General features: G+C 36.2%; 1 protein-coding gene across 5 annotated transcripts in view; it reads left to right on the top strand.

The window, feature by feature from the left end:
• The first annotated feature begins 2,063 nt into the window (after positions 1 to 2,063).
• FIGN (fidgetin, microtubule severing factor) overlaps positions 2,064 to 18,388 on the top strand; it is a 190,152-nt gene continuing 173,827 nt past the window's right edge. For 3 of the 5 annotated variants that reach the window (XR_013172811.1, XR_013172812.1, XM_077154017.1), the window contains exons 1-2: positions 2,676 to 3,159; positions 3,952 to 4,121. Coding sequence is in view for 1 of the 5 variants with exons in the window: in XM_077154017.1 (XP_077010132.1) it covers positions 4,097 to 4,121 (25 nt within the window). In the remaining 4 variants the exon portion in view is untranslated. Of the gene's footprint in view, positions 2,258 to 2,675; positions 3,160 to 3,951; positions 4,122 to 18,388 lie in introns of those variants that run through there. The other 2 variants (XM_077154018.1, XR_013172813.1) reach the window with 2 other exon arrangements.

Genomic DNA, 18,388 nt, shown 5'->3' with positions numbered 1-18,388 from the left:
AAAAATTGCAAAAAAGCAATGAATCAAAATTCAGTCAACAAAATTCAAAAAACAGAATTGTTTTGTCTTTCTTTGCTTAAAGTAATTTTGAGAAAAGCAATCTTTATCCATTCCTAAAAGAAAGAAAAGGTTAGAAATAGTGCAATGACAAACTCACTGTAGATCTAGCTGGTCATGCAAATCCATATGTATATTATATTGTGTATGCATTTTTTTCTGGGAGTATGTGCAATTTCAAACAATCTTTACACTCTAAATACATGCAGTGCTCTTTTAAATGTTTTTACCTTTCTTTGATTCCAAAGTTAATTATATTCATTTATATGTTGAATGATGGATTTTATAATGTGTTTCAAATGGATATATATGGGAATTGAAAAAGATACAAGCTATTATCTATTAGTGAACTTGTTAACCACACTTTTTCTTTCCGTTTTTTAAGAGTAGGGGTTATTTTGATTAAGTTATAGCAATTGAAGTCTTTATATCGATCATCACAATACATTTTTGTTTTTGTACTTACAGGATAGTCTATTATATATGGTATTCAACATTTTGATGGACATGAGGAACTGTAAATGCAATACTTGAAATTCAGCATGAAAGGTTTGATGAGTTCTGAACTTTTTTAGCAAACAAGGACAGAGCAGTTTTGCTTGAATTGTACAGAGCATAAGCTGTGACTTCTGATTATCATTCTCCAAATGGGCAATAACTGAAATTATGAGTTCTTCACAGATTTTTTTTTTAACTCACCGTACTAAATCCAACAGTGACCCATAGATATTTTCCTACACTTATTTCTTTGTGGTGAAATCCAATGGACAAGTTTTCATAATATCATTTCCAAAGCTATCTTGTAAAATAAAGGGGTTTCAGTGTTCTCTGTTACATCAGAATAAAGTTCTTCTGTTTTATTTCAGAGCCTTGTAAAGAGAAATGCATGGAAAGGTCAAATCCATTCCAACTAGAAATCCCATTCCTTAAAAATGTTTGGTAAGATCTTGAATCACTCATTTTTTGTCTTCTCGATTCTGTCATCTGCTTATATTTAACTAAGATAATTTTCTTTCTCATTGTGTTAGCTAAATGCATCCATTCGATGGCTATCCATTCAAAGGTAAGAAAATCACAAGAGGAGAATGAAATTAATTTCAAAGTATATATTTGGTATTTTTAAAAGCTGAATTTCAGCATCTGGAGAGCTGCAATTTAGTCTATTAAAAGCTACAGAAGAGAAGCGGGGGTGGGGGGGATGTAAACACTGTTTTGAGAAGGATCAGTTCTAAACAAGTACATTTTCAGTTCCAGCCTCCAAAGGTAAGTAACATTTTCAGCTTGATGGGCTTCTGGTCGAATATATAATTTGCCCCTTTCACGCTTAGCTTAGATGAAATATAGAGGACTGGGTGTCCACCAGGCCAAAGTATAAACTCACCATTTATCTCTTAAAGTCATATTTAATGAAAACGAAGAGAAATTATGACTCAACTCACTCTTTCTCATTACAATTCCTAAAGAACTTTGCCGGGCACATTTTCTCTTAGACATCATGATCAAATGTTATTGTTTGCTTTATTATCTCAGTTGGATGGTTGGCTAGTCTAGAATGAAATAGGTTGAAGGCGATACTCGGCAGCCTAGAAGTCTGAATGAGGTTCTCATTCAAATGATCCTGATTGTTTGGGGGTGGGGCGGGGTGATTAGTAAACCAACTGAGCTTACACTGCATAGTAAGCGTCTGGATGCAGCACATTTACATCTAACAAGAGACCCCAGAAAACGTGTGTGTGTTTCTTAAACCTTATGTTCCGAACAAAAGGCTATCTCAGCAACAGACAAGCAGGTCTGCATTGCTCCCTGGGATGCGGGCAACACACTCAACTGCACATTTCATTCTTTCTCGGCTCCCAGCACCACAAAGACCCTACTCTCTTCCCACTTCTGGGACCCCAGATTGCTCCATAGAGGGGGCGGGGAGGGAAAGCAGAAGCCTAAGGTCTCTGCCTGCGCACCAGCAGCCCGCACCGGGGGCCTCGAGGGCTGCTTTCCCCTACCCGAGCCGCCTGGGGGAGGTAGGGAGGGGAGCCCGGGAGCGCGAGAGGGGACCGTACACCTAGACACTTATGATTTTATTTATTCACTGGCAGGCGGGGGAGGGGAACAGGATCAATTCGGATTCTTCCCCCGAAGTTGCCTCTTCTTGGCAAACACAGTCGTCTTCTTGCTGGTGCCGGAGGCCCAGGGGAGAGCGGGGGTGAGGTCCTGGCCCTCAGGGCCAGATCTGGTCTTGTTCGTGGAGTCATGGGGGGTGGGGAAGGGTGGACCCGCCTCAGCTGTCCAGAGGGCCCGGAGCGGGCAGGGAGGGGCCCGAGGGCCCGGGAGCCGCGCGGCCCTGTCCCGGATCCTCCCAGGCTGGCCGGCGAGGGGAAGGGCCGGCCGGTCACGCGTGGGAGAGGCCCCTGGCCCCCAAAGCCTCGCTCCCCTTTCCCCAGGCCGGGCGGTCCGGGAGCGCGGGCCGCGAGAGCTCCGGGGCTCGGCGCGCGCAATCATGACCTGCGGGCCCCCTCCGGGCTGCGAGTGCGCGTCGGCGAGGCTGGGCGGCCGCCGCGGCCCCGGCCGTGTAACATGACCCGAGCGCCCGGCCGGCCAGCGCGGCGCGGCCATTGAGCCCTCCCTGCCCATGAATCTCTGGCGCGTCTCTCGCTCGCTCGCCTGCCTCCCGCCTCCCTTTCTCCCCCTCCAGCTCCGCGGGCTCCGTGCGCGTCTCCCTCTCCCTCCCGGTACTCCCTCTGCCCGTCTCTCTCCACTGCCCGCCTCTAGCCACTGCCTCCCGTCTTCTCTCCCTCAAGGCAGCCTCGGTCTCTTTCTCCCTCTCTCCTTTGAAAACTGATCTTTGGCTCTTAGTGTGAAAGTGATTTGAATTTGGCTCGGCGGCGCTCTGCGCCTGCGCTCAGCCTCTGGCGTGCTGGCTCCTTCCAAGCAGCTGTTTTGGGTTTGAAATTCCAACATGGCAGAGGCTGCAGTCCGTCTTCCCTTCAAAAACTTGGAATGATTTCAAATCATAGGCACCTTCACTTAACCCGGGCTTCCATTCATCAGCAAACACATCGGATCGATGCTACGCTAACCTATCGGGTGCTCGCTCCGCGCGTTCAGGTAAGAGGAGCTTCGTAGTTTTCTACCATCTGTTTAAATTTGTTTTTGTTTTTGTTTGTTTTATTCTTAAAGAATACAAATAGACCCAAGACCTTTAATAAAGAGATCTTCGAGTTATACCGTAAATAGTAAATGTAATTTGCACCCGTTTCTATTCTGTTCGCCAACCTGCTGTCTAATTTCCCGTACGAAGTAACCCTGAAACATTATAATGCATAATTTTACTGCTTAATCATCTAAACAATAGTATGGGATTAAGAGTTCGAGATTGCAGGAATCCCGTTTTCCACTGTCTTGGGTTTACTTATTATGCTCTTTTTACTTGAAAAATAAGAAAAAAAAAAAAAGAAAAGAAAAAAAGAAAGCGGAGCCATAGGGTGGGGCTACACTTTCTTCGGGAACTAACTTCTAAGTAAATAAGAAGTGTAAATAAGAATCTTCAACACACACAAAAAGTTGAGGTTAAATTACAGTCTCGTGGCTGGGGGTACGTGAAAATGTCAGAAGATCGGTTGCAGAAAAATGTAAGCACATCTTCTTGGAGGGGGTACAGCGTGGTGGGCGTATTGTTGGCAAGGAACGGGAGAGAAAGATGTATAATTTAATGGTATATACAATCCACTGATCCTATTACCGTCCTCCCCGGAGCTCTTGTTAGTTTCAATGGGAGTGAGTGAAATTGACATGGACTTGCATTCCTGGTCATGTGCTTTTTTTCCTTTCTTTCTTCTCCTGTGATCTGAGATCCCCTTTTTGTTGATGTTGCTTTCCCCCTTAATTATATGCATGTAGGTTAAATGAATACCTGACGAAAGGGCCCACGTTTCAAGGCAGTGACATTTGATAGCTGAGAGGAAAAGTGGCTTTAATGAAAAGCAACCTTTGGAATTCCTGCTTGTGAGAAATCCAATTCAGCTTTTTGTGCTGCCAGCAAGAAATGATCAGTAGCACCAGTGTTTATGGTATGTCAGTTTTGGAATTTACTTCCTTTGCATCTAAATAGGGAAGACAAATTAAAAAGCATGATAAAACCATTGAAGACTGAGCTTGGAGAGCAGATGCTAATGACATATAATTGGTTTTTTTTTTTTTTAAACATATGTATGTCTTAATCTGCCACAATGCTTTTTTTGCTTTTGCTGTCACTTATTTATGTATTTCAGTTTTGATTAATGCATTAGTTGAGTCTACTTTTATCGGTTTTAGCTGTTATCCTGAAGTTGCATGTTACTAGTAATGCACTATATAACTGCTGAAGTCAAATAGTATGCAAATTAGTCAAACTCAGTGTGGGTTTTTTTGGAGGGTGGGGTGGGGTGGGGGTAGGCTGGAGGGGAGAGAGAGTAGGAGTGTGGAGTACGACTGCTTGCTAATGAAAGTGTATACATATATATGTGCACACACAGAACTGAACGAAAATTCCTTTCTTTTTCAATCTCTTAATACAGTTTGACTGTATGTGCTCTCTTGATGGTTGCACTTTGTAATCAGTTCTTCTGAGTGTGGCTTTTCAGATTAGTGAATGAAGAGGTATCTTGTCCCTGAGAATAAAATGTATTTTTATAATATTGCTGAAAGTCCTTGACGTCTTCTGAGGAACAGTGCTAGTCCCCCCACCCGCCTCCTTGCCATTTACTTGTCTGCCTGTCATCGCTTTTTACTTTTAACCTGTGACAGAATTAAATAATCAGGCACTGAAATTGACTTTATTTGAAATCGCTCTTTCCTCTCTTTACAAGGAAAAAAAAAAAGGTCAGATAAATGGAGTGAGAGGGGGTTTTCAATAGCTCTTGTGGCCCTGCTCTGTGTACACTTTGTGATATTCAATTAAGACCAAGAGGAACAACGACAAAAAAGATGTTAAAGTATTTTGCATAACCAAAGGAAATGCCCACTTTAAACTGGATGGTTGTTACATTTACCCCATCACAGTGAACTCCCTCCTGAAAAGAAAGAGAAAGTGAGGGAGAGAGGGAATATGAAAGAAAGAAATAACTGTAGGGAAAAGCTGCCAGGGGTCTTAGTGTGGCGGCGGTCACTGCTCTCTCATAACACAAATGTGAATACGAGAAAAGGGACTACAGGAGCCACAGTGTTCCATACACTTCTGGCTGGACTCTGGTGACTGTTGAGCTAAACACACACACGGCTCTTACATGGTAGTAAGGATTTGATTGAATTTTGCATTTGGAACTTGTTGACTTTGAAGCGATCAATAAGAAGACTGTTTATTTTAGATGCACATAATTTGCCCTGAGAAATGTTTTAAGGAGGAGAGAGCACAGCTTTTTTTCCCCCGGAGCTGTTGGAGCGAATGGGATTGCCAGATGGGCGATTTCCCTCTGTGATGTTAAAGCTGTAATATATATTCAGAGCAGATTGGGCTGCTGCCTGTGATGAGGAGGATATTACATTTATAAATTTTAAATCGGAGCTCGGACAATGTGCTGAGAGCAGAAATTGGATGGTTTGACTGTTCACTCTATTGATTCTTAAATGTGATTTCTGGGTAGTAGTAATAATAATCATTATAATAATATGTAAAAAATACGTTGGGATAGGTAATCAAATAATTCATGACATTTAGCAGCTGATTTTTAAATGTGTAAACTGTCCCCCACACCAGCTTCTGTTTGCTATTTAATAATACCCAAGTAATTTATTTTCCTATTTGCTTAAATTCCCGACATACAAATGATGTTCACTTAGGAGCCTTATTATCATGCACTAGAATTCTGAAGGGAAAAGTTTATATATTTGTAGATACTCGTGTTTATGTCTAAAGTAGCATTAGCGATCCCTATTTTCTAATACGTTAACTCTGATGATTTAAAAATTTTGTTCATTGCCAATGTGTGGCCTAAAGGAACCAGATCTGCTAACCTAAAAGGCAGGAAAGTGGGCAAGTGCTCACACTCTCTAGCAGCTCTGCTGTTGCAAATTAAAAGTGTGTTGTGGTCAGGAAATGAAAGCTACAATGTCTCTTTTGAACAAGTCGTTTATCAAGAGAAACATCTATCAGGGACTGCCTTGTCACATTGATCCTCTAAAAGTTAGGTCCGAGGTAGAAGCTGCTTTGATGTTTTTGATCCTAAATTTAATACAACAGAGAAAAAGTCAGGATATTTTGACCAGTGTAGATTAAAAAAAATATTTCCCAGAACCAACAAGATCTATTTATTAGTGTTGTACTATGTGTGAAGTCTTTTGGACATAACAGTTGAAAGGTTCAAGGGGAATTCCAGCCTTTATAAATTGATGGCTGTTAAAATATATATATTCGTAATATATCCAGTTGTAGCAAGCTTCTTGGTTCACATGGAAATTTGGAAAATAGTTTTAAATGGAAATTACTTTGAAAGAGTATTTTGGGAGAAGATGTAGAAAGAGTCGGAGTTTTTCATTCATTCTGATTTTAGAGTCAGCCCTTTCTCTTCTTCTTCTCTGTAAGTCCTTTATTCCTATTTCCTATCTTCATTATATTTGTGACAAATTAGCTTTTATTTTGGGAAAGAAACATTGTTTTGCATTAAAAAAACATGTCCCCAAACATGCTTCTGCACATCATTTCTATTGTTTATAAATTGGGCATGTGGATGCTTATCAATATAAACTATATGGACTCCAAGTGTTTGGAATTTCAGCTTAAAAATATAGGTTATCAGATTAAACATGCCATGTACTCTTGAAAACTGAATATGTAGCATGTATTATACAAACTTTAAAAGGTATTGTTAAGAAAATGTCCTCGTTTAAAAACATTGTGAAAGCAGTTAAAAGGCAGCCTGCTTCTTTTTTGGAGGTGAATATATGAGGGAAGTTTTCCTTCTTTGAAATGGAGTTATTGGATACTTAGCTTATACTGCTGGTGGCTACTTGTTATTTCATGTGGGTCTGTCAGCAAGTAGGCAGTTAAAAGCGTAGTGGGAGTTTTGGAAAGTGTAATACTTGCTAATTAATCATGTCTGAAATGAAAGAATCATAGCAGGGTAATAAAGTCTCATTGTTGTTTTCCTGGAAGAGGGTAGAACTTCTGTTTGAAAGCTGTATGTGTGAGTTGGCTTGCTTTTCTCTTCTGTGAAACCGACAGTTTATAGGGTCTCTTTAGAATTATTTCAAGAAATATATATATTTTTGAGAACGGAGGATATTTTTCTTTCTCTGGACTGTACTGCATCAGTTGGATTCTTAAATCTGTATCTCACATTTTCTGTGTGAAACATGCTTCTTTTTTGTTGTTTAATTTGGTTAAAGTTAAGATTCATGTAGCTGAGTTTTCAGTGCTCCCCCCCCCCAATAAACAGAAAGGCTGTTTTGTTTTTATTCTCGTAATGCAGGAACTTTGAAAGCCTTTTATTGTAGGCAGGTACTTCTGGTAGACATTCAAGAGAGCAGAAATTTCATTAATTACTTTTAGATAACACAAGAGTATAACCAGAGGGGAGGAAAGAAATAGTAGTTCCAAGAATCTATTGAGACAATCTGTATTATTACTTGGCATTTCTAAGGTAGCTTAAAATATTAGCCAATTGAAAAGACAAATGAGTAATATTGGTATAGGTAAATTATTTTTTTCCTGAGCTTCGGGTTGTCACCTTTTAGGATTTAATAACTCCTTTGTTTTATGCATGGGGACAGATCTTGAAAGTTTGAGTGGCTGCAATATTTTTCAGGGTTTTTATCTCAAGTGAAGTCATCTATGCTAATACCCCCCTGTTTTTGTCTGTGTGAGTGTTTGGATGCCTTGAATGATTGCCTAATTAAGTAATCAGTTTTAATGGACTAAAATCAGCAGAATTGCGAGGTGTATTTGAAACAATTGCAGGCTTTTATGTTTTGAACTTTCTAGTTTGTTCTTAGAACCTCAGTTTAATAGAAATGTTTGCTGGTTTGCCTTTAGTCAATATATTTCTTGACTACAGATTTCACAAACTACTTTTATAAAGTACAACATTTATTTTTGTAGAGTTAATAAACTTAATTACCAGGAATCTAAATTGATTTATGCATTTTTGATTGGGATAAATTGTTCTGTGGATATTTGTGCGAATTGGTGACGAATGTTACTGGTCAATGAGACCGGATTAATCAGCATATCTGCTTTTTTTCTTGAGTCATTGACAAGTCAGAATATACAAATGACACAGAAAACCATGTAAATTTTTTTCCTCAATAAAAATTTCTTCATATAATTGTCTCTCCTTTTTGGCATATACAAGAGCTAATGTTTCATTAAAATCAGCTGAACTTAGAAATTATTTTAGATACCAGTTGGAAGACTGTAAGCCTGAATATTATTCCACCTTTCAATTAACACACACACACACACACACATACATACAAGGATTATAGCTAATTCTTTTCTATATTAAAAATGAAAGACTTTTTTTTGAAGGATTGTAAACAAATGCCTATTTGGCAAATGCTTTTCATGTTTGGATTTTTGTAATTTTGTTCCTTTTTTTTCTAAATGTGAATTTTTATCATTAACTTTCCATTTAACTTCCATTAGAAATTTCAAAAATAAGCATCAGCTGCTTTGACATGATTGCTGATTACTGATCCTTTTGATATTTTTGATGTTATAATTTAAATGGCAGTATTACTTGTTGGATGCCGACTAAAAGAAATGCAGATTGTAGAAATACAGTGTAGGCAGGAATATGGTCAGAATAAATTGGACTGATAAGTTGGAAGAAAATCAAAGGCAGGTGGGTATGCTGTTTCCTTAGGGCAGAACTGCAGATGCCTGCTCTGGAGCTCTCTCTGCCTCAACACAGCGCATTCAGTATTGTACCTGTTGACGGCAGTGGTTTTAGGTAAAAAGAGTGATGAGGCAGAAAAGATAAGTGATCAGAAGCCATCAAAACATCAGTTATTAAATGCTAAACTTTCTATTAATAATACATACCTTATGTTGCAAATCTGCTTGTCTTTGTTTTTTTGTATATTGACGCTGTTTCAAATTGCATATGGTAGGCTGTTGTTTCTGAGTATCCTAGAAGCAGTAAATTCAAAGGAGAATTTCAATTCAGATGTTTTTTTGTTAAATACATGTTTAAGTCTATATGTTTGCTTATATTTGAGCTCCTGTGACTTTCACAAAGCATTTGTAGCATCACTGCTGTCAGTCAGTCTTGAAACAGATTCATCTTGGAAATACATGATTTACTACATAAGGCCCAAGGTTAAACTTTTTTTTTTACTCAGCGACCCAACTTAAGTATTTATATTTTTATGTTAGTAAATCTTTTTGGGAAAAAAATCCATTTTTTTTTAATCTAGGAAAAGTGGCTTCTTTTTAGGATTTTTTTTCTCATTTTCATTTGATGAGTAGATTTTGTCAAAAATGCAATTGTAATATATTACTTACAAAAAAGATTTTCTTGTTACAGAATACATAATGTAAAACACCTACAAAATGTTTTCTTTTCCCCAGTAGCTTGATTTTGAAAATACTTTTACTCCTTTCCTGTGAGTTTCTATTTCTGTTGGTAGTTTGTATGTTTATTCTCTTACAAAGAGGAGGGAAAGTACATTTTACTCTAACCACCAAAAAAAAAAATTTTTCTGTTTGTTTTCCTTGACTCAAATGATTGCCTTATGTCCATTGAATGCTTTTTTAAAAACTGACAATTAAATGTCAAATACATGTCAGTAAATTCACCTTAGAATTCATGACCTCTACTTTCATGACCTCTACTTTCACGCTTTAGCTCTTGGGGAATTGTTTCTCATAGAAATAGAACCATTCAAAATAAAATTTGCAAAGTAGTGCAGTGAGAAGTACTATATGCTGCTGTAAACTTATGCTTTTTTTTTTGACTTATCAACCTCACAGTCAACAAATTATCACCTTCACCCAGGATCAGTTAACGTAATTTGTAGGGCCCTGTGCAAAAAGAAGATGTGGGGTACCTCACTCAAAAATTATTTAAGAATTTCAAAACAGCAACAGCAGATCATTAAGCCAAAAGCAGAGCTCTTGTTTGTGGGGTCCCTGTGTGATGGCTCAGGTCTCAGAGTGATGAAGCAGGTTCTACCTTCATCACCCCCAAACTTTTATCGAGGGTCTGCTTTGTGGAAGGCACTGGTTTCTACTTGGAGACTGATAATTCCATAGTTATTCCTTGTGCCTCTGCCTAACAGGATCGTGATGAAAATTAAGTAACAGAATTGATGGAAAATGGACCAGTAGGAATCTTTCCCTTTTTCTGTGTACATGAACTAGTGACTAAAATGTTTGCTTTTATCCCATGTTGCCCTTTTCCTCATAGGTACCCTGATATATCACATGAATTTTTGTGTAGATGTTTTGAGATGGAATTCTGCATTTTAAAATATTTTCATGCACATTTTCACTTAAACAGCTGATGCTCCAAGCCCAGAATCATTGGGGTGGGAGGATTTTAGTGAGATTTATTGTTAGGTCGTAAGAGCCTGGGAGGTTCTCTGTGCCATGCATCACCACTGCCCCCTCCTAAGGTCCAGGCACAAGAAAAAATACGTAATTTTAATCTAGGAAATCCTGGCCGTTAAAAAAACTAAAAGCATTACTCACTGAGTGACAGTCAAGGAGGAGGGGCAAATGCAAAAATAATTACTCTGTTGTAATAATATCGGTATTGATATTTTGACGGTTGGAAAGTGGTATTGTAGCTATATAAACATGTGGTGACAGCTGTGTTAAAAATGAAGAGTAACTCTTTTATGCAGTAGCATTAACTTTGCAGTGTGTCATATTGAAAGTGTGAACCTAGTTTCTTAACTTGTATTCTTAGGGATTAATATAGTCACCACCCATGAACCCTTTCCCCTTTGGTTTGTAAATTCTGTACTGATCGGTAGACAAAACATTTACAGTGTTGTTTCCCAAGGTACGTCTCAATGAGCTCAAGCTTCATATTGAGATATCTAAAACTAAATTTTGAAGTCAAGTGGCTTTTTCAAATAAAAACTGAGACATATTGGAATGTCCAGCAAGTATGGATTTGAGTGCACTTGAAGTTGCACCATTTATTTTCAAAAGATATTTCTCGCATTGGATGACTCTGCCAGGAAGGAAAATATCAAAGACCTAGGAAAAGTAACTATTCTTTTATATAATCCAAGTCCGGGGGAGGGGGGAACTTTAAAGGACTGTCTGAGGAAGAAAAAAAAAAAGCCTATTTTGAATGCCTTGTTAGACTTTGTGGGGAGAAATACTATATGTGGGATCTCCTGTGAAGAAAAATCTTTGCCTTGTGTAATAACAAGGCATTGCTCTCTCAATTGATAAGCACTTTAATGAAAGGAAGCTTGGAAATAACTATTATAGTAGTGTCCCATTTAATTATAAATTCACTCTATAGTTTATAAAACTTTTGCACTAAAGACATTAGCATACTCTAAACCTGAACTCTTTTAATATGTAGTTAACCACAGTGCATATTTTTAAATGCTCTATGTTGTATAATCTGTCTACAATTTCTGTAGTCTAATTTTTTTTTGGACCCTTCTTTCCCTACCTTATTCCTAATCCTTTTGCATGTTGTGTTTTCATATTAAATATTTGGTCTTGAAAAGATTAAACCAGGCATTTGGGTAAATAATACATGGCAATATAGTGCATGTTATGCCCAAAATAGGGGTTTTATTCCCTCTCTATTGACTTCTCTTCCATTTCAAATTGAAGTTAAGATCATAGCCACTTTTTCTTAGATCATATACCTGAATGATACTAAATTATATATCTTAATTAGGTACGACTCATTGATTTTAATTTTCAAGATAATCATTCTTAGTAGAAGAAAAAGGTTCCCTTAAGGTTAAAGGCATTTTCTTTACAATCTCCATTTTAAGATCAGAAATTGCCATTACATAAAGATATTATTGTTATTATTATTATTATTTTAAGTTTAATAGCTAATACGTTTGAATTTAAAGTCTATGGATGAAAAGATAAGTGTAAGGAAAGGGCAGTCTTACTGTTTGCCAACTTATGTGCTTTTGATAAATTTGACTACCAGGATTACATGGATCTTGGGAAATATTTTAGATAAAAATTACAGGTTTGATTATCTAAATGGAATATGTTCTTGTATTGTACGTGTTCACAGATACGCTTCTTTATGAAGGTATCGATGTCAGGGACGCTTTTGGTATTTCTGTATGAGTAATTAGGTTAACAGGGTTAGTTAGAAAATGTATCCTTTCCTGGAAAATGAAAAATTACGTTAAGCAGAGGTAAAGAATAGAACATATTCATGACTTTAAGTACTTAAAAATATATTTTATGAGTCATTTTAAAAGAATATTACCCAATACGTAAGTTATTAAGAGTAATAGCCAGTTTTACTTTATAACGCACAGTTATATTAAAAATGACTTTCTGTTCATGAGTCACAAATCTGGAGTCAATTTTAAGCCCAATTTACAAAAGATGTGGGTCTTAATCGCCCAGCCCCATTGTGGTATCCTAGGCCGATAGTATTGATGCATAGTGTCTTCTTTAAAGAGATATTTTCATTTGCATTATTCAAAATTCAAGCAACATTTTTTTGGGAATAATGATATGATCCAAATATGAACATTGGGACCCTAACTGGACTGAATCCTTGTCTGACAAACTGGAAGGAAGAAATTCCAACAGCTTTGGAGTTTTATATGATTACATGAACGGTGTTTCTGTAGGAAGATTTTTTTTTCTGCAGGAAGATTTTAAATGAATATGAAAAATGACCCTTTATCGGAAAAATATGTTTTATATAACTCTAAGAGTACCAGTCAGCTAATCATCAGTATGAATTTATGATATGGATCGTAAGATATTAGCAGTAAAATATCTTATTGAGAAATAATGTATAGAATGAGCTAGCAGCGCTCTAGAAAGAGAAAAATTCTTTACACAGGTTGTAATCCCTTTTGGGATTTAAAAAAATATTTTTATGTATGTGAAATCTCTATCACAGACATTTAAGCAGTTAATGTATTAGGGAAAAATCTTTTATTAAAAATTCCTTATTATGCTTTGTTTTTTACTAAGTCCCTCAATGAGAGCTTACGATGCTAGTTATATCTCTTTGTGTGTGTGTGCAATTTTTACTTTGTTTCATTTTGTTTTAGCACCAAAGTCAAAAGACCTTATGAGGAAAACTATTTTGTACTCGTTATCCTTATTGATACCCAGTGAGAATAGTACTGTGGGTGGTAGAGGTTTGCTTTAATGATGGGTAAAAATCCACAATTTACCCCAGCCATACAGCAACAAATGTCATAAGCTAAGTTTTTTGGGAGATATAGCTGATGTATAATTTTAATGAACACGTATACCTAAATACATAAATTTTTAATATTTGTCTGTATTTTCTAACAGCCAACCCTACAAGTGTCATTATGCATAGGGCCAAGGGAAAAAAGCTTTTCTACCCATTTTACAATTTGCAAACTAACCAAAAATCTCCTGTCTCATCCATCTTCTTGATGCTTACCTCCAGTCTAACCTCTACCTATATGCTGTTTTGAGGGGCTGGTATTTTTTTATTTTTTATTTTTTTCGTATTTATCTGCGAGGTTGGTTATTACTTGATCATGTGGAAAATCAAATTTTACTTGAGCCACTGGAATATGATATTTAGATTATTAAGAGGTAGTTTGAATTAATTAAGAGGAGGCTGTGTAGTGGGGAAAAGTGTAGCAGCATTTGTTGGCTTGGACAAATACCTCTTCTTTGTGGAAGACAACTGTTAATAGGAATGAAGGAAATAGCTAAAGGGAAAAGAAATTAGAGAATCATTGAGGCCAAACTAGTAGCAAGGACTGTTTTCCTGTGGTTGTTGGAAAAACTGATACTGGTAATGCTTTATATTAAACCCTAGTGTAATTGTTTCAGAAAACTGATCACTTATTAGGAATTAGTTACTTTAGTGCACATTACATAGCATGCAGTGCTATAATCTCAGCAAACTATATTCTCTCTTTAAAATGGCAAGTTCTATATCAAATCCTGAATTTGTGGTTTGGTGATCATAGAAGTAAAAATAGCTATTACCCTTTTCCTCCCTATAATTTGAAAAAGTATAAAAATATGCATATCTTTAAAGTTCATTCATGTTATTATTAGTCTATTTTTTCCTCCCTCATCATATTCAGCTTACTTAAGTCACAAATGAAGTTATAGAAGAAAATCCATTGAATTTTTGAGTATATCTTTTTAAGTCTTCTTTTGGAAATGAACGTACTTATTGCCATTATTGGATTTCAAATCATTTGAAGTAGGTGTATGTATGATTTGATTTGATTTAGCAAAGTTTGATTATAGATCTTGCATTTACTCTGTAAACTTTAGCTGTACCTTAATGATCAATTATAGTGTACTGTTCCTTAATGACCAATTATATGTATTTATACTGATGCTTATACCCTACCCTGACCAATTAAATGGAAATTTCTGGGATTTCTTTAAATTCCCCAGGTAATTCTTATATAAAGACTGGCTTGAGAATGGCTTCTCTGAACCAAAAGCGTGTGTATCTCATAAGAACTTAAAATTTTCACCTTTTAAAATTTTTCATTCTTCCTGGTTTGAAGTCATAGAAATAAACTTACGTACTCAGAATTGAATGTACGAACTAGATGTGTTAGAGATAATTCACTATCTGACTGCAGGTCAGAACAATCTGTGAAGACTCTTGAGAACATTGCCACCACAAAAAAGAGACAATGATGAAGAAAATAGCCCATGGCCTATTGTTTTTTCTAACCTTAGATAAGACACTCAACCTCTGTGAGCCTCATTCTACTGTACATAAATAGAGAGAGTTGATCCAAGCAACTTTTAAGATTTCTTCTACATCTATATAATCCATGACCGCTTGGTCATGGACTAGTGAGCTTGAGTAACATGGAACCTTGCTTGTGGTCCATGGCTAATGAAAAAGACTTTAGTTTCTCTTAAAGAAACTCTAGAATTTGTCTTGGAAGTAATGAAAGAAGATTAAGGACCATTCAGAAAGGACGGTAACCACTCATTAAATATGTTTGCTAACTGATTGCAAGCAGAAAGTGTCAGCAGTTCTAATATCTTGAGAGTTGATGAATATTAGTTAGCCAATACTTTTTCGCTGTAAGAGATTTAAATAGACCAACAGGAAGATTAATTTAAGTAGTAGTGGAGTTAGAAAACTCAAATCCTTAAAAAATATATATATATATAAATTATAGATAAGTTTGGAAATTGATTTTATCAAACTGGGTGCAATTCCATCTTTTCATCTACTTTCTCAGGCAACTAGTCTTTGTTCAGGTTCTTTTTACTCCATGAATGCTCTTCTCTACCAACTAGGACTTTGATAGCTCAAATAATTGCGTCATCTATGAAGGCTGCATTGAGTTACCCAAATCAGGGTATATTTTGACATTTACTTGATACTCCCTAAGCACTTTGTTAAAAATTTCCTTTCCATCACTTACCATGATCTTTCTCCTATGATAGATTGCTGGGCATTTGTGTTTCTTTTTTACGACACTATATAATTCCTTGAGAGCAGACCACATCTAATTCATTTTTAAATTTTAATCTCAACATGCTAGTGTAAGACCTATAAATAGGTGTTCAGCCAATGTTTGGTGAATTGAAATGATTAAAGTGTAAGAGACTGTCACTTGGTTAATTTTTTATAAATCTTACTTTAAAAATTGAAATATTCTTTTAAAAATATTTAAAGAGTAGATTTAGTAAAATTGTGTATTTCATTTAAAAATGAAATTTCTGTATTCAGCATTAATTTTAATTACAAAAGAAAGGCTTTATAACCCTGAGATATAGTTTTGCAATTATATACCTAAAAAGAAACTTACAGTAATTTATTCTATTTTCCTATCTCAGGGTAGGAAAGCATTTAAATTCTTTTATGAAAATAGAACATCCTAATGCTATCTTTGTAATATTACAAAACACAGATCTATAGCCTACTTTGATATTGGGCAATAGGAAATGTCTTCAAATCACTATACATATTTACTTTTTCTTTTTTTCATGTGTTTTCCGTCTGACAAATTTGAGGGTAGAGAATCATAAAATCTTAGATGTGGAGATTTTCAGATCAACATTTTGCCAATACAGGTTGGTTGACAGCTGGTTATTCAGCCTTTGGTTGAACATTGGAAATCAGCACCATCTAAAGCATTTCTTTCTCTTTTTCTCCTTTCTCTAATAAATAGGCAGAGTAGAAATATGTGCCATGGCAGTATCCAGAGCAGATTTCTTGGGAACGTGGTCATAATTTGCTAAGATGTGAGATACAAACTAGTTGGTCTACAATTGATGTAATAACTTTCATTGACTCTGCAGTTTGTGAGTGTCATTGGTTAGCATTTTAATTGGCATATTTTCTTTCTATATTTAATGTTTGACAGTATTAATTTACTTTGTGCTAGATACTGGCAAGTAAACAATTTAGTGGGGATTACACTCAATGATCCTCTCCTCTATTAGGTTCAATTACTTTACCAGTTCCATTTGTATGCTTATAGAAGGTCAGTATCTTTCTCAGATTTCTCATTAATGTTACAACAAATAGCATTCCAACATTTTCTAAGGTAGATTATCAAATGTTGAAATTGCAATGAGTTAGTCAACAGAATGTTACCAGTTTTCAATTTTATATTTGTGTTTTTGAACCTTAAGATATACCAGAGAAAAACACTTGTTCACATTGTTTTATGAAACAACCTAGAAAAGACAAAGGCTCCATTGTCATTCTTTTAAAAACATACTTTACTCAGAACACCTATAACCTTTACTGAAAGCTCACTAGTTTTCTTCCAGTTTGGGCTCTTCAGAACCAAAAAGTTCTAGATGCTATCTTACCACTTCATACTGAAATCCAGCTTGTTCTCATGCACTCTGTATAGAAGAAATATATCTGCAGTGCTAATTGTTGGACCTGGATTATCACAAATGTGTGCCATTAAATGAGCTACAGTGGATAAATGTTGCTTAGTTAATTGCATAAAAACAGGTTTTTTTAACAGCGTCTTCAGCAAAACGCTTCAATAGTGAAGAAGGATAGTACATTGTAGGGAGAAGAATAAGATATAATATGTGAAAACTAATAAAAACATTTCTGTGACTATAGAAATGAAGACCCATGCGTTTAGTTTCTTTGTTAAATAGGCTTTTCTGGGTTTTTTGCAAGCCATTCAATAAACTTCAAGTGATTTAAAATTGGTAAAATATAAGTTAAAAACCCACCAGACTGAGAGTAAAGACTGTGAATTGAAAAGTTTTATGATGAAAGCTTGCTAACAACCAAACTAAATCAAGGGAAGATTTAAAGGATGTAGGCGGAAAATTCTTGTAGGCTATGATCAGTAAGTTGTGGGGTTTCGAATGTATAAATAAAAGTATCCATGTAGTTGTTTCACACTTTCAATGCTGGCCGATTTTCCTTTAATCCTCTCATGGGGAAAGTCAGATAATTCTCCAGAGAGGATTTAGTAATATAAATTGGTGGCCACAAAACATTAGCCACGGCTACAAATCAGTGGTCAACAGTTTATTTTGTTGTCATCCTTTGTTTTTTTTTTCCTCTTATGTGTATGGTTGATGGTTGTCAGTACCTGAACTTTTTATTTATGTTTAGACTTGGCAACTTGGAGAATATGAAGCTATTATAATTGTCCTCTTAATTTGAGATATGAACTAAAACATAAAATTATTTTAAGCAAATGAAAGTACATGTCTGTGTATATGTGTGTGTTTGTGTGTGTGTCTGCACGCTTCTGTTCCATAGAGCAGCCTGCTTATGAAAGAGATGACCTTCTTGGTAGCACTTTCATTCCGAATGGGCAGTTGGTAGCCCCACATAGGCACCACCTAAATGAGTCAATTTAAATCTCTAGATTCTTAACTAAGTGGCCCAATTCTGTCTGTGAGGTGGACTAATTTGTCCCTTAGGGATTAGGTTTGGTATGGTATTTAGTTGAAGACTCAGTAAACAAGATTTATGGGAAATTAATTGAAAATGAATATTGAGGTATAGTTCACCCTAAAATGGCTTAGAAGTCTTAGTGTGTTTGAAGAGAATGGGTTTTAATGGAGCTTTTTGATTAGACTAAAAATATTCATTCACAAGTAAGCCATTTAAAATTTGCTTTAAGATATGATTGTTTTCTCTGAGTGACTGACCACTCCTTCTTTTAGCACTCAGTCTTTGTCCGGCGTTTAGTTTAGTCATGCATATGTCCT

Source organism: Tamandua tetradactyla, chromosome 3, assembly GCF_023851605.1.
Source record: "Tamandua tetradactyla isolate mTamTet1 chromosome 3, mTamTet1.pri, whole genome shotgun sequence".
Lineage (NCBI taxonomy): Eukaryota > Metazoa > Chordata > Mammalia > Pilosa > Myrmecophagidae > Tamandua > Tamandua tetradactyla.
The sequence above is the reverse complement of the archived record's forward strand: the minus strand, read 5'-3'. Positions and strand labels throughout refer to the sequence as shown.